We start from the raw sequence: 16,622 nt of genomic DNA, 5'->3' as shown, positions 1-16,622 counted from the left end.
GCACCTACGGTGTGCATTAAAATCTCATTCTCACTCTGTAGTGCATTACAGCCTTCAAAGCACTCTCTTGATTTAAGTACAGTGTAGTGCATAATAAGCTGAAACTGGAAGGGCAGCATTTATATTCAACCCTTCCCTATATGATCTCTGGTTCAGGTTTCTTGGAATAGTAAATGAGAAGAGACGAGAGGAAATTGCATTGCAGATATATGGATATCATTCATTATTTGTGTTGGGTTTTGCAAATTCAAAGCAATGAAGCAAAATGCTGATGTGAATCAAATACTTTAAGATATAAAGTGAGCTTTTTCATCTTATATTGGATAGTTTAATTGTGCTAAGAAACTAAAAAGATTATGCTTATCAGAGACGGGCTTGTTTAAAAATCATTCAAGATTAAAAATCAGTTATGGACCGCCACTGTAGCATTCTCATCTTACAAGCTTTCAGGCTTGATTTCTACGGAATCCCTTGTAAATGCAATCAGCCCCTAAAATACAACTTTATTTACTACTAAACACCATATTACAAATTTAAGGCATTTCCCTCTTTCCCTCCTTTCTCTGTCCCTCATCGATCTTTGAATCTGCTTCTCATAGTGGCCCCATAAGGTATAAGGTAATTATCGATGACTTCAAGGTCAGTTTTGTTGAATTATGCCCATTGAGAGTATCATCATTATCATAAATATGCTTAACACTGTGTCTGTCTGTCAGCAGTGGTGGAGCCCACATGTGGCACCCATACACTATAATGGCACCAGTCTCAGATTCCCTGGCAGCCATTTTGCACAGCCAAAACAGTGTCCTGGAACAGCTGTGGACTCATGAGTGTATAAGGGCTGGGGTGGGAGGAGGTCAGGAGGGTTCCTGGGGGCATTTCCTTCAGCAAGTTTGGTGGGTGGGGGGGGTACTTTTGTGTCGCTTGGTTTTTCAAGGGTTTTTGTGAAGTTTATTTTGTTTAGAGTAATGGGAGGGGAGTCAAACGGGATAGGAGCTTGGAGTGTCTGGAATCGGCTGGTGGGGTAGGGTTGGGCATGTATTGAGGTTGACTTAAGGAGGAAGATTGGGAGCGTGCTGTTGCTGAGCAGGTGAGAAGGAGTGATGGGATTGGGCGGATGCAGAGGGAAGGTGTGCTGGGGATGAGAGAAAGGAATGCTGGGGTTGCCCTGGAGCAGTGGGTCAAGGTGTATTGGCTCAGGCTGGAGGTTAAGGTGTCCTGGGGACAGACTGGGGCAAGTGACCAGGGTTTTACTGGGGTTGAGATGAGGAAGGGGATCAGGATTTGCTGGAGTCAGGCTGCGGGGGGGGGGGGGGGGAGGGTCAGAGTCTGGTGAGGCTGAGCTGGTGAAAGGGGAAGGGAGTCCTGTGGTCAGTCTGGTGAAGAGGGTGAGGGTGTGCTGGGGGCTGGGCTAGTGAGGCAGCAACGGGGGAAGGGACTGCTGGGTTAGGGCTAGGGAAGGGCATCAGGGTGTGTTGGGGACAGGCTGAGGAAAAAGGAGAGTTGTGAATGCTGGCATCGGACTGGGAAGGAAGTTGGGTTGGACTTCATCTTTCAGCAGTACCTCACAGCCTCTTGTAGAGTCAGAAACAGCAAAGAGCATAGCACCCAAAATAACCCACAACATTTCAGAGGAAATATCTTTATTTTGTCAATTTATTTGTGTCTGCACAATGAGAAAAATGATTGCTGTTAGATTAATAGGGATACCAGGGGTGCCTTTAAAGATGAAAGAGAGAAAAGAATCACCCAGCATGGGAATGGTACTTTTCAAAGGGTCTTCTGTGATGTTTTATGTACAGAAAAGCCCTTTCACAAAAGTGTCTGCCCGATATGATGGTAAGCTCACGTGCCTATGTAATGTCTGTGCGTTAGTTTACCCAGATTGAGCAAAAGCATTCTCGGGGCGAGAGTTGGGAAGGATGTTGGGCCTATTTGCATATGTTTGGATGTTCACAAAAATATCTGCAGATGATTTAGCAGGTATTACTTGTGCAAGGAGATTTGGTGGGATAATTTTCAAAGCAAAAGTACACATAAGTCCCTTTTGAAAACTGGTGTAACTTATGCCCGCATTTGCTGACTCTTTTATGTGCAGTGTTAAAAAAATTAACCCCATAGAGAACTCAGAAATATATAAATGTATTTACTGGGAAAAGGCATTAACAAAGCATGCCATAACATAAAAGCCAATGGAATAGAACAATGGTGGATACCAGATACAAATTCATTGCATCTAAATTAATAAGTAACCGGCCCTTGACAACTTAAATTGCATGTCATGTTATTGTGAGTTATTGTTTTGTTTTTATTAATCTGTCATGCGCCCATTTTTCCTTTTGTGGAGCATGTGATATATATATTTTTTTTTTTAAATAATTCACTTTTGATGTATTTAAATATTGATGAATAAATATAATTTTTTTGAAAGGTACAAGGCTTAGATGGTATTCATTCCAGAGTTTTTAAGGGATTGCAGGATTTTTCATTTTCAAGCACTATTCTAGCATTGGGAAAGTGCTAGGACTCTAGGTTAACGAGGTACTTATGAGGCAGAAGGGTTCTAGCAATTTAGCTAGACAACTATAGACCAGTAAGATTGACTTGTACTTTGGGAAAATAATGGAAGCACTTCAGCTTATTATTTGTTGAAAGGCCTTTTTAATAGAAAATCAAAGTGGTGGACAATATAAACACATACATAATTAGCATTAAAATTAAGCTGAAGTCATAAAACAGGACAAATAGTGTTGAAATCAAAAACAGTTATACTGTCAATTTATTTTTACTGTATATTTTGTAATTTTAGCCTCTTTTTGGCTGGATCATATGGTTTTTTTTTCTGTTCTATGACAATAAAATGACTGTATAAATTAACATGGCACAGAATAATTCTGTAGGCTGCATCTCAATTTCTAATCTGGGCAATTACAAAGCAACAATGAGCTCCTTAGAGCATTTAGAAATGCAATGATTTTAAATTGCGCAGAACTAGCCAAAAAGAGATGATTAAGCATCTTAAAAGTCAGGAAGAATTATTATCAACATGAAGTCAGATAAAACTCATCAGTTTCTTTAGCAACATAAGTAGATTCCTAAATATAAGGCCTCTTTGAACTTTAATAAGGTGGCTTTACACTGAACCACAAAAAAAGGTGGTGCACAGGGTATGGAAATCAGCGATTTGAGATTCCATTTGTCTTTGGATCACAAACCGGCGACAGAGCAATGCAAATTACTCCAGGATGTGATAGAATGGTTGAAAAGAGGTCGGCTTTCTTTTTTTTCCTTTGCAGAAGTCTTGCGGAGTTAATTCACAGCAATATAGCCATTTTAACTGATATTACATTATTTTATGTAGTATTCATCAGGATACAGCCCCCCTTGAATCTGGACATCCTAGGAGAATGACCAAATTGGAGCGGGTCAGGGTTTCATAGGGATTTGCATTTTTTTTTAGAACAATGCATCCAATACAATCAATGAGGCCATTTTTGTTTCATTCCAGTGTTAAAAAAAAAAAAAAGAAAGAAAGAAACTGCCTCCGAAAGCCCAGGAATCACCTTCCCACCCTGACGCAATTTAACCTAGGGCCCAGGCCTAGTCAGACACTGCCACAAATCTAACCATCCTAGACCCATCCAGGACCTCCCCGTGACCCTTCCACACCCCTTTGCCCCCGCTAAATCCTGCTGGGACCAGGGAGCTCACTCTCCAGCCCCCAGTAGTCCTAGCAAAATACTTAGGGGCAGGAGTGAAGTCCACTTCCTCCTGCCCTGGATCTAGGTACTTTAAAAATCGTGCCATCGGACAGCACTGAAATGATGCCACTTCTGCGCCTGCCTCCAGTGCGTTCGGCGCCATTTTGCCATACCACCGTATGCTTAATGGGCCACACCCAATATGTATTTACCCAAGACAAGTCTTGCCTCGCCATTTTTTTTTAAAGGGGTTAATAAACATGTGGATAATAGTGAGTCAGTTGTTATAGTGCATTTGGATTTTCAGAAGGCGTTTGACAAAGTCCCTCATAAGAGACTCCTCAGGAAATCAAAAAATCATGGGATAGGAAGCAATGTCCTATTGTGGATTGCGAACTGGTTAAAAGATAGGAAACAGAAAGTAGATCTAAATAGTCTGTTGTCTCAGAGGAGAAAGGTAAATAGTGGGGTGCCCCAGGAATCTGTACTGGGACCGGTGTTTTTTTAACTTATTTATAAATGACCTAGAAAAGGGAAAGGTGAGGGGCAAGATCAAATTTGCAGACCACTCAGTTATTCAAAGCTGTTAAATCACAAGCGTATTGCGAAAAATTGCAGGAAGATCTTGCGAGTCTGGGAAACTGAGCATCCAAAAGACATATGAGGCCAATATTCAGCCACTAAGCGGCTTGCATAGGGGGTTATTTATCCAAGCCGCGATAGGCCCTTATCGCGGCGGTAAGATTTAAATTAGGGGGAGGGGAGGAGTCGGGGCGGAGTTAGGGAAGGAATTCTGGTAATTGGTGGCGATAATGTTTCGAAAATTATCGCTAGCAGTAGCGCAGGGAACAGCACCACCTTTTATGGTGGCTCTATGCCCGTGATAGGCTGCAGCCGGCCGTACCACAGCAGGTGAAACTGCACCGCTGTGCTACGGCCAGCTGCAGGCTATCGCCCGACCGCCCCCTGCTTCACCCCGCCCCCCTGTAGCGCAGGGTTCATCATTCCGCATGGAATGATGAATCCTGGCCATAGTTCACTCATTTTATATATGCTGATGACGTCCAGATTCTGCTGCCAATCACGGAATCTTTATCCAGCACCATCAACTTCTGGAACAAGTGCCAACAGTCCATAAACTCCCTCCTCACTAGCCTCAACTTAGTTCTAAATACTTCAAAAACGGAACTTATGCTGATCAATTTCGATGACAACTTTCAGGCCGCCAGCAATCTAATCACACCATCTTGGATCCCACCCACACATGTCAGAGACCTTGGCGTCACCATCGACAATAAGCTGAATCTCAAACAATTTGTCAAAAACACAACTAAAGAATGCTTTCACAAACTACACGTATTGAAAAAGCTGAAACCTCTCCTTCATTTTCAGGACTTTAGAACAGTCCTCCAAACAATTCTGTTCTCAAAAATCGATTACTGCAACTCTCTGCTAATTGGCCTACCAGCTATCACAACCAAACCACTACAAATGTTGCAGAACTCAGCTGCCAGGATTCTTACTAACTCTAGAAGAGGTGAACACATCACACCTATTTTAAAAAACCTTCACTGGCTCCCTATTAAATATAGAATCATTTTTAAAGTACTAACCATAACCCACAAGACCATTCATTCCCAAACTTCGTTAGATCTAAGCGACCCACTTCGTCCCCACGCATCACTAAGACCTATCAGATCCAGCTACTTAGGCACTTTATATGTACCTCCAGCCAAGGCACTTCTTAAGAAACGAGCTTTCTCAACTGCTAGCTCTATGGAACACCCTCCCCACGGACCTTCGTCTAGAAACCTGTGGTCGAATGTTCAGAAAGAAGCTAAAAACTTGGCTTTTTACAAAAGTCTTCACTTAAAGGTCTCTCCCTAGGGTTGATTCACTCATTTCATACCCCATCACGTTAGAACTACGACGCCGTAGCCCTTAATTCTCCTGTCTGGCTCCACTTACTTCAATCTTCACCCACGTTTATTAAGTCGGTTGTAATTCCGACTTTGTTGATTGTTGTTTATTTATTTATTATTTGTAATAATAATGTTAATTTTAATCCTAAATCGTCTTCAGCTCTATAAGTTCTCAGCATAAGCTGTAATTTCTCTTGATGTTAGACCTGTTATTTGTACCCTCTTGTTTGATATAATGTTCGATTGTTCAATGTAATTTCCAACTTTGGTTCTATGTAAACCGACGTGATATGTACCAGTACATGAACATCGGTATATAAAAGCTTTTAAATAAATAGTTAGCTAGATGGGCATATCTGGATAACTAGCAGGGAATCTTAAAGTTTATTGAACTAACTTTAGGACAGCCCTATAGTGCGATCCAGAGTTAGCTGCATAGGTTAAGCGGCTAACTCCAAATATCAGAAACGCCTACTGCCTGCCCCCAGAATGACTCCAACTTATGCGGCTAAATTCTATTTGCTTAAGTCATTATGCAATTAGAATTTAGCCGCATATGGTTTTCAATATAGCCGGGTAGCCATTTAGACAGATAACTTTTCAGTTATCTGTCTAAATGGCTTTCGAATATTGTCCTTGTGAAATTTAATGTGAACAAGTACAAAGTGATACACGTAGAGGAAAATAATGCAAACTGTCTTTACACAATGTTAAGTTCTATATTAGGGGTCGCCATCCAGGAAACAATACATTGAAATCCTCAGTTGAATTTGCAGTGGCAGTCAAAAAAGCTAACACTAAGTAAAATAAGTTGGAGAAAATATTTTGTCACTCAATACACAATTAAGCTCTAGAATTCATTAAGTCCCTCACCTTAACCTTCTCATTCGTCGTCAAACTATGCTACTGCTCTGACTCACTACCATGGCCACTGCCTTCATCTAGGTTCTTATTCCAGCTGCACTCTCATAGGCTTCTCCATCTCTGTTTTTCTGTTCTCTGACAATATCTGATAACTTTCACACTTAACCACCCTCCCCCGCAGTCTTGTCCAAACAAAAACAATATCTTTAGGAATATCCAAGCAATGGAGCCCTGCATCCTCACCAGTATTGTCTCATCTCTCCTCTCCTCTCCCCTGCTAAACTCTTAGGGCCGGATTTTAAGAGGTACGCGCGGGCGTACATTTGTGCGCGCAACCTGGCGCACACAGATGTACGCCCGATTTTATAACATGTGCACGCATGTTATAAAATCTGGGGTCGGCACGCGTAAGGGGGAGCACACTTGTGCACCTTGCGCGCGCTGAGCCCTAGGGGAGCCCCGATGGCTTTCCCCATTCCCTCCACCCCCCTACACCATCCCCTCCCTTCCCCTACCTAACCCACCCCCCCAGCCCTACCTAAACCCACCCTCACCTTTATTTTTCAAGTTGCGCCTGCATCTGGGCAGGCGTAGGTTGCCGGCACGCGATCCCCCAGCCTAGAGGCCCTACAGAGACCTCTGGCCACGCTCCCGCCCCGGACCGCCCACACCCCGCCCCTTTTTTCAAGCCCTGGGACATGCGCGCATCCCGGGGCTTGCTCACATCGCCTATGCAAAATAGGCTCGGTGCGCGTAAATCCTCTGCTTTGGAAACTTAATCTACCCCTCCCCTATGTTGTAAGGTATGCCAAATCCCAATCTGGACCTGCTCTGTAGAGTGTCTCTGGCTGAAGTCCCATACCCATGCTGACTTCACACATTTCCAATTCATGCAATTTTATGTCCTTCTGACCACCTTTGCCTCCAACCCTGCCATCTCTATGCAACACTCGCCTTCCTCAAACTGTCTGTGCCTCCCATTCCCCCTTCACTCTCCACCCACACAATGACTGACTTCTTCCATGAAAAGATTGACAAGATTAATCATGAATTCTCCACCAGACCACTGCCTCCAACCCCACTTTATTTGCCTTCTCTTCCTTTGGCCCCCTACTACTCTTTCTTCCTTTTCTGAAATCACATGGGCAGAAACTGCTCCCCTTTTCTCCTCTTCATAACCCATTCCTTGTTCCTCTGACCCCATTCCAACCCATCTCCTCATTTCAATGTCCCCTGAGTTGGTCCCCTTTGGCACTTGATCTTTTGCTACAGAAACAAGCTCTGTATATACCACTCCTCAAAAAAAAACCCTCATTAGACTCTGTCGGCCCTGTTAAATATTGTCCCACCCACTTCTTCACGATCACCAAACTGCTCGAATGTGCCATTCACATTGGCTGTCATGACTTTCATCTCCAACCATTCTGGATCCTCTCCAGGCTGGCTTTCACCAGTTACATTCCATAGGAACTGCTCGTACCAAAATCTCCAGTGACCTCTTCATGCCTGCTTCTCTGATTTTGCTGCCTGGATATCCTGCCACCACCTTAAAATTTACATGGCCAGAATGGAATTTCTTATCGTTGACCCCCAGACTTGCTTCCTCTCATCCCTCATTTTCTTTCTCTGTGGATGAAACTATCATCCTTCAGTTGCCCTTGGCCCATAAGCTTGGGGTTAACTTTGATGACTCGCTTTTCTTACATATGTCCAAAACTCTGCTAAAGCATGTTGTTTCTTCTAGAACACTGCTAAAATCCATCCTTTCTAAGCATTCTACCAAAATGCTCATCCATACTCTTATTACCTCCTGTTTAAGCTATTTCAACTTGCTTTTTACGGGCCTCTTATTGAACTATCTTCCTCCACCTAAATAAAAAATCACTTGCTTGACATTTTTCTTCATTATCTCTAGGACTATACTATCCCCTCACCTCAGGTCACTACATTGGCTCCCCATTCACAGTTCAAGCTGCTTTCCCTATAAAAAGCATTCACTCTGCTGTGTCCCTATCTTCTCTCACTACATCCTTTTCATTAACTTTGTTCCTTGGGCAAGTTGTTCTTTTTTTTTGCCTTTCTCCTCCACCGCCAATTTCCAACTCCTTGTTTTCCACTTTTTAGCACCACATGCATGAAATAGACTTCAGGCTTTGGTGCACTTTATTCAAATCTATGCTAAAATCTCACCTTTTTTAGGCTGCTTTTAGATCCTAAACACCTCTACTTCCCACAGATTCTTGTTCATATTTTATGTTTATTTTGACTAGATTGTAAGCTCCATGGAGTAGGAACAGTCTTTTATATTTATTTGTACAGTGCTGCATATGTCTAGTAGCATTTAAAAATCAGAAGTGGTGGTAAAAGTAGTATAATATGTTTGATTGAAGACAGAGGTGTTGATAATCTTTTCCACAGCTTTATAGTTTGGTCTGACAGTTTCTTCCTGCTCTTAAGAAATTCCAGTTCAGTCAGAACTGGTGTCTACTGGTCTATGTTGTCCCACCGCCTTCCCCCTGCCCTACCCAAATTTCTGCCGAGCCCTCACAAAAGCAGTCTCCAGAGAGGGGCTACAAGTCATAGCTGTCTCTGGAAGCCAGCTAATGTAGTCTCTAAGTCTGGCCTTTAGGTGTCACTGTTGAGAGATGACTGGGACTCTCTCACTTCAGGACTGATCCAGGAAGCATAATACAGGCCAGGTAATAGAAACCAGGTCTCTCTCATGGTTATGTACAGCACTATTACTGAGTACTAATGCAGTAAATCAGTATTCAAGTGATCAATTATCATAGATAATATTCTATTACAAAAAGAGTATGGTACAGTTATTAAAGAAACAAATGAGTTACAAGTTCACACCTCATTAGAATAATGTAATGAGAGAGTTGCTCTTACCTGCTGTTTAAATTATTTCATTCTGTTTCCAGGAATGACAGGGGATTCAGATTATCTGTCAGATGGTTGAAACATTTAGTCCCATTAATCTAAAACCGATGAATCTTTGTGTCAAGGGACCTCTAAAATTAATTTACCAAGAATTTGAAAGTATCATGATGATTTTATCTCTATTACAGCTCAATATCTAATTTCAGAATATGGTATAATTGTCTCACATAAACATTTGATTGAGAATCATATTAAATCAGTTATGGCAAAAGGTTAAATATTGGCTAAAGATACACTTTACTGAATGAAAATAAAAAAATAATTCAGTAGTCCATCAAAATACTATAAGCACTGCCTGCTCAAATAATTGTATACTTTGCCATGTTTAGGTTTTCCTATTCTGTACCTATTAGGTTGAATTTTCAAAAGCATTTATGTGCCTAAAACCTGGTTTAAAGTTCGCAAATTGGCTTTTGAGAATTTTTTGGTGGTTTATGAGCATGAAAGTATTCACAGAAGAGATTCAGCCTACTGCAAAGAAGCATGGGGGGAGGGAGCAGGGAATCCCTTTATTTGCACGCTTTTGATTTTCAGAAGTGTAATCACATTTCTGTGCACGTCTGAGGGCTAGGGTATGCACATATCTGCTAAATTTCAAAGCAGAATGACAGATGTAAGTCCAGTTTGGAAATTCAGCTAAAGCCCACATGACCTTTACACCTGCAAACTTTAGCCCTGATCGGCCTCTTATAAAATTTGCCTCTCTAGATTCATTGAGTTGTAAGAGCATAACTTGACTGGGATCCCCATACCAAAAAAAATTCAACTGTTAACCTTTAAAACATTTGAATAATCTTGATTTCGTATTTAGTGCAATATCCCAAAACAACTTTTCATATCGCTTATTGGTTAAAAATAAAACACAAGGACGCACAAAAAAATGGGAAAGGGAATGAACACAAGAACATAAGAAATTGCCATGCTGGGACAGACCAAGGGTCCATCAAGCCCAGCATCCTGTTTCCAACAGAGGCCAAAACCAGGCCACAAGAACCTGGCAATTACCCAAACACTAAGAAGATCCCATGCTACTGATGCAATTAATAGCAGTGGCTATTCCCTAAGTAAAATTGATTAACAGCCATTAATGGACTTCTCCTCCAAGAACTTATCCAAACCTTTTTTGAACCCATATTTACAGTAATTTTGAAAATACAGAAGGACTATGATGCAGGAAACTCCCTGTAACCCATGTGCTGGAAACGTTTGCTCTGCATCGCCTCTATGGGCCTTAGTCAATAAAGAATATTTTCCCCCAATGACACAGTATGGGAAATAATCTTTTCTGAATAAGTCCCTATGTAAGGTTGAACCAGTCACTTTACAATTCCTTAGCTTTAGATTATTAAAATTTATGACATCAAAGCACTGAAAGGAGACATTTTACTTTTGGTAAAATGGGAATGATTGTTATTTTCTTTTACACCTGTAGTCCAGAAGCAAAGGTATGCCAGTTGATATAATGGATGCTCTGCTACTGTTCCCTAAGAAGGGTGCCAGTCATGGATGGCTCTCCAACTTTTGTAGTGCTGAAAGAGGAACCGGATGTTCTAGAGCAGGGGTGGCCAGCTCCAATCCTCAAGAGCCACAGTCAGACCTGGTTTTCAGGTTATCCAAAATAAATATGCATGAGTGAGATTTGCATGCACTGCCTCCATTGTATGGACATCTCTTTCATGCATGTTCCATATGGATATCCAGAAAACCAAGCCTGTTTGTGGCTTTTGAGGCCCGGAGTTGGCCACCTGTGCTCCAGTGGCATGAAATAAACTTTTCTTTCCGTTAACAACATGCATAGAATTTTAATTTAATTTGCTGAAAACTGATTAAGATTTAAGTGTATTTTGAATATATTTTCTAGGAACTGTTACTACATTTGTGCATGCAATTTCACCTTCCTTTGTGGCACAGCAGCAAAGATATGCAAATGGGAGTACCAGAATTGGCTGATCCCACAGAGCACTGCTAATACTCTAGAAATGCAAACAAATGTCAGCTAATTCCACATGGCATACAATGCCTTCAACTTTATAAGCATCTTAAAGCTAAAAACTATAGAAGACATCACTGAAACAAGAAAAAATATATATCAGAACACCAAAATCTTTCATTTCTCTTTGCCAAAATACCAACCCTGATGGTGTCCCCTTTAGTGCCACACAACTCATCAGGGTTGTCATTTGTATTGCACTGCTCTTTAACCCAGGTAATTATTGTCTTTGGAGATCAGTATATTATCAAATGCAAATGATTAGAAGTAACAATAACTGTGTATCTGTGATCACTTTGCTAGTAATGCTAACATTTTGAGCAAGCTAATTTCATTATATCTTATATTTGCTGGTAGTTCTGATGCCTGTTGCATTGAACAAGCTGATGTGCAATTTATGTGTTATACTAAACTCCTTGCATTCTACCATATGCAATTCATACATTTCTTACCAGCAGTCATGTGTTTTTTTTTCCCCACAGCTATGGTGTGATTTTGATAAATCAATAGCTTTAAAGAACCAGACCTTCAATTCATCAGCCTTGTTCACTGATATCTGCTTCTATCCTGAGGTACAGTATTTTTTAAACCCTTTTCTTGTAAACTACATATCAGAGTCAGTGCTCACAGATGGTATCCAGAATTTTATTGAACAAACAGGTTAAGATGAAAGATTGAAGTAAGGTATTCTGTCACAAATAAGTGATTGCACCCAGAAAATGTTATACAGAATGAGAAAAACATGAAAGAACCACATACCTTGTGGCAATCACATTTTTTCTTAAGATGTGTTGAGGATTGTGAAGGAGTGTATGTTAGACCCTCCTTAAAAGACTGGAATCAAGGATTTAACCTGGACCACCTTAAGCCTCAGACAGGAAGAAAGTTCCAATCTGAGGGCATTCTCCTAGGAAAAGGATAGGAAGCGAGGTCCAGAGAAAACATGAGGGCCCCAGGGAAGACAAGGAGTCTAGGGAAGGCCGGTTCTGCTGTCTTTTGTTTGAGAATTGCTAAAGTAAGCAGAGTTGGTTTTGTTACATTTTCCTGTGAGTAATAAAAAGCTTAAGAGAAGACAGCCAGAGTCCAGCCTGAGACCGCTCACAGTGTCACATTGATGTAATATGCTTTGTTGGGTTACCAACCGACTTCTTGTTTTCAGGACAGGTTGATCCAGTCCTAGTTTTTCTCCATTGCCTGCATGGACTGGTAGGGTTCTATCTTCATGCATTGATTGGAGGGAAAACAAAAAACTGAATCAGCCTATCCTGAGAGCAAATGAGGGCTCAGTAAATATAGGAGCATCAGTGAAAATGAGATTTTGGAAGAGGCAAGACAAGTCATCATTCAAAATGTGTTGTGTTCTCAGAGAACCCAGAATGTGACACAGAGTTGTACAGGTACATGTATTTATTTGCATTCGTACATTTGTTTCCTATAATTACAATATTACAAGAGATTGTGTGCTGATGATTAGGAAAACTTTCAGGAACAAGTGACAATGCACGTGGTGATATGGTAGGATCTGCTCTTTCACTGTTCTGACAGGGTCTTAATCTGCTTGTGCTCACTCACAGCAGTCCAAGGGATACCTGGAGCCATATTAGAGAGTCACTCTGAAATATAAACCTGCTCCATTTGTAACCATGAAATGGTGGATTTTTTTTTGTTGGAGCTTTAGAGCTCCAAAACTAGATTTTATTGCAGGCTTGCAGGAGAGGACCTTGGCTGACAGGATTTTAGGGGTGAAGGAGTTAGTTTAACAGTCCTTTGGATGGTCGCATAGCATAGGACCAAGATGGCATTCAAATCCAACTCCATATTTCATAGCCTGTGCATTAACCATCAGGTTACAGTGAACTTATGGGGTAATTTTGCCCTTGAAAATTCCCCGTACCGTAAACATTGGAAATAGAGATCTGTTTTAGGAGATTGTGCCATAGTGTTAGTTAATTATAGCCCAGCACTGACTCATAGATTCTTGCAATGTAAGCCTGCGCCTTTATTTCCAGCCGTGTAGCATATCATAGAAAAAGCAAGCAGCATAGTGAGTCATTATCGTTCTTGATAAGGAAGATGGCCAACAAGACTTATTGGAATAAAGTAAGAAATCTGGCAGAAAGAATAGTCTTGCCAGACTCTGGAGAATAAGTAATTTTCTCATCTGCACCATGCTCCCCCCCTCCCCTTCCCCAGACTATGAATATCCCATGTAATTTGTAAGTAAAGGTTACTTCATTAGTTTTATCTTAGTTCATCATGTAAAATTATTTGTTCTTTTAAACTGTATCAAGTGGCAGAATGACACTCATAGACATACATACATACATACATACATACATACATACTCATTGATATACAGGACAAGAGTCTATTTCCTCAAGTGCTGGAATATCTCTTTATTCAGTAGTCATGAGATAATAATGAAGACTGATTCCATAAGTTATATTTAAAATATTGTACTTTTTATCTGAAGTTTTCAGCAGTTACAAGGCAATCGACTCCATAAACAATATTGTATGATAGTTGGGTTGTTCTAACTTTCTAATGTTCATGAAAACATGAACTAAAAATACAGGTCATTGTTATAATTTATTTACTGTCTCTTAAAAATACTGCAACTTTTATTTATGTTTTCTCTTGAGCTGTGTGACGGACTTATTTTAGAATATACAGACAAGCTGGATCACAGTGCATTTACAGTAGATAGTGACATTAACAAATAATCATGAACCAGTTTGGCTGAGAGATTTTATGAATCTTTCTTGGCTAACGTTAGCAGAAAAATATTATAGGGGGTCAACATAGGCAGCATATTGTAGAAGGCAACATTATTGCATGCTCTAAGGGAAGGAGAAGGACCAAAGTGAAATGGGATGTGCCACAGAAGTCAAAATATTGTCTCTGTGTAGTATCAAATAGCAGTGCATCACGTCCTGGGAACAGAGCACGCCAAGCTTTAGCTGGAACTACTCCTGCAGCATTCAACACTCAATTATAGGGGCAATTTTCTTAATGGTTTGACATAAAGAGTAGAAAAAGGTTTGTATCCTTAGACCAAAAAACATGACAGGTGCCACACAGTCAATTAGCAAGGAATCGGATGTTTTCTCCCATTTTGTGTCTGTATGAAACTGCTTAGAATATCTGGCCCTAGATGCAGTTGATGGCCCATCCCTGCAAGGGACATGATGTGCAGTTCTGCAGAATAACTCTCCATGTGACTTCTGCGTTTGACCACTGCTGTTCCTTCTACAGTATTTTGTCTTCACTGGCGTGCTTGCAATGGTTACCTGCGCTGTCTTTCTACGCCTCAACTCAGTCCTGAAGTTAGCTGTGCTGCTCATTATGATTGCAATCTATTCACTGCTCACCGAGACCATGTACACCTCTCTCTTCCTGCGATATGACAGCTTTCATCATAATGGAAAGTAAGTGCTAACAATTACCTCTGAAAACAATATTTTTGCATGTTCTTTAGCACTAAATGCTACCAGAGTAAAACTCTTAATGTATGTACGATGCAGCCTCACAGTGATTTGTTAATTATGCTGAAGGCCTAAATTTTCTTGCAGTGCATACATGAGAGCTGTACATTGTAGAGTGCTGTACATGCATTGTAAATGAAGATTAATGCTATAGGTCATACATGTATTATCTGAATCCCTCCAAAGTCTTTATAGCTCTTGCCTGAGTTTCTAGAAATTTAGTTCTGTTTTCTTTTTTTTTTTCCCTTTAGAGATGACAATAAGAGCTAATTACATGGGTAAAGTCTAGGTAAAAATAAGTCCAGCAATTTCAAACTAGTGTTTGAGCAATTTTTGTTTCAGATGGGTCAATATGGAGGAGGAAGGTTTTGCAGACCATTTAAATTACAATTTGCTATAAGATGCAGAACCTTCTTTTGATTTGTTTTAGTTTTGCTTGTCCTTTCAGTACATAATTAGTGTGTCTTTTATTGTAAGCTAAATGAATCACAGTGCACTTATGCACATTAAACTTCAACTGGCGATTTTCCTAATGTGTCTACCCTTTTGTGCTAAAAGTGTGTCCTCCACTATATTTACAGCCCACTCAGTTTTGCATCACCGTCTTTTGTTCTATTTCTAAATAATTTATAAACAGATTAAAAAGCAATAGACTAAGCACTGAACCTTTTGATACCCCACTATTTATACCTTATAATTCAGAAATTCAACCTCCTAGGCCAATTTTTCTAATTATATGGAGTAGTCTTTCCCGTGACACTATATCCAGTGCCTTTGCAAAGTTCAGTTAGTTACATAAACCTTATTACTTGTCATGTCAATATTTAAAAGCCTTTCAGGCAAATTTTCAAACGTTCTGCATGTAAAAATTAGCATTTGCGGGCATAAAGAAGCACAGAAGCGAATACATGCTATTTTCAAAACTGCAACTTGCGCATGTAAATTGAGGTCGGCGACTAACTTTGCCTGTGAATGAACGGGCGTGCCAGGGGAGTTCTGGGGCAGGGCCAACATTTACGCAAATAAGTTGCTATTTTAAAACCTGCCAAAGAGATGCAAGTATGTCTTTTACTTGCGTATATTTACTTCTGCTCAATATCTGGTGTAGATGATATCCTTAAAGTGAAAAAATGACTGAGTAGAGCTGGGTGGGTGCAATGAGGGGACTTCAGGCTCAAAAGCCAGGAGGGTCTTCATGAGCTTCAGATGGACTGGGTGAACTGGTAGACTAAATAGTAAAAGTGGTTATTTAATTGCCGCACACATGTTATAAAATCCCCTAACTTAACGCATGTAAAAGCCGACTTACGGGGTGCTAAAAGCATCAAATTAACGTGATAAAAATCTATACATATATCCTTGTAAAATTAAAAGCACAAATATGCGGGTATATGAGTTGTGCACACTTATCCGGCTAATGTCCAACTTACTTGACTAAGTAGCACATTTTCAGCTACTTAAAGAAACAAATTTGAACTTATTCAGATAAGTAGCAGTACTTATCTGACTGTATTCTGATTTTTCCAGCTACGTAGCAGCAGGCAAACATAGCTGGATAAGACTGAAAAGGGCTACTTGACCATCTAAGTAGTGCTTTTTAGACTTATCTGGCTACGTGCCGTTACTTAGCTAGATAAATTGGCATTTATATGGATAGATTCAAACTTGCACAATTCATGGTTTTTACATGCATGAGCATATGTGCTCGTATTTT

The 16,622-nt window shown here is 40.5% G+C and overlaps 1 protein-coding gene across 2 annotated transcripts in view; it reads left to right on the top strand.

Annotated features, from left to right (window-relative positions):
- Window positions 1–16,622, top strand: part of ADCY8 (adenylate cyclase 8) — a 546,512-nt gene that overhangs the window by 424,414 nt on the left and 105,476 nt on the right. For both annotated transcript variants that reach the window (XM_029592041.1, XM_029592040.1), the window contains 2 exons: window positions 11,906–11,995; window positions 14,679–14,851. In XM_029592041.1, coding sequence (XP_029447901.1) covers window positions 11,906–11,995; window positions 14,679–14,851 — 263 coding nt within the window. The remainder of the gene's footprint in view (window positions 1–11,905; window positions 11,996–14,678; window positions 14,852–16,622) is intronic.

This window comes from Rhinatrema bivittatum, chromosome 2 (assembly GCF_901001135.1).
Source record: "Rhinatrema bivittatum chromosome 2, aRhiBiv1.1, whole genome shotgun sequence".
Lineage (NCBI taxonomy): Eukaryota > Metazoa > Chordata > Amphibia > Gymnophiona > Rhinatrematidae > Rhinatrema > Rhinatrema bivittatum.
The sequence above is the reverse complement of the archived record's forward strand: the minus strand, read 5'-3'. Positions and strand labels throughout refer to the sequence as shown.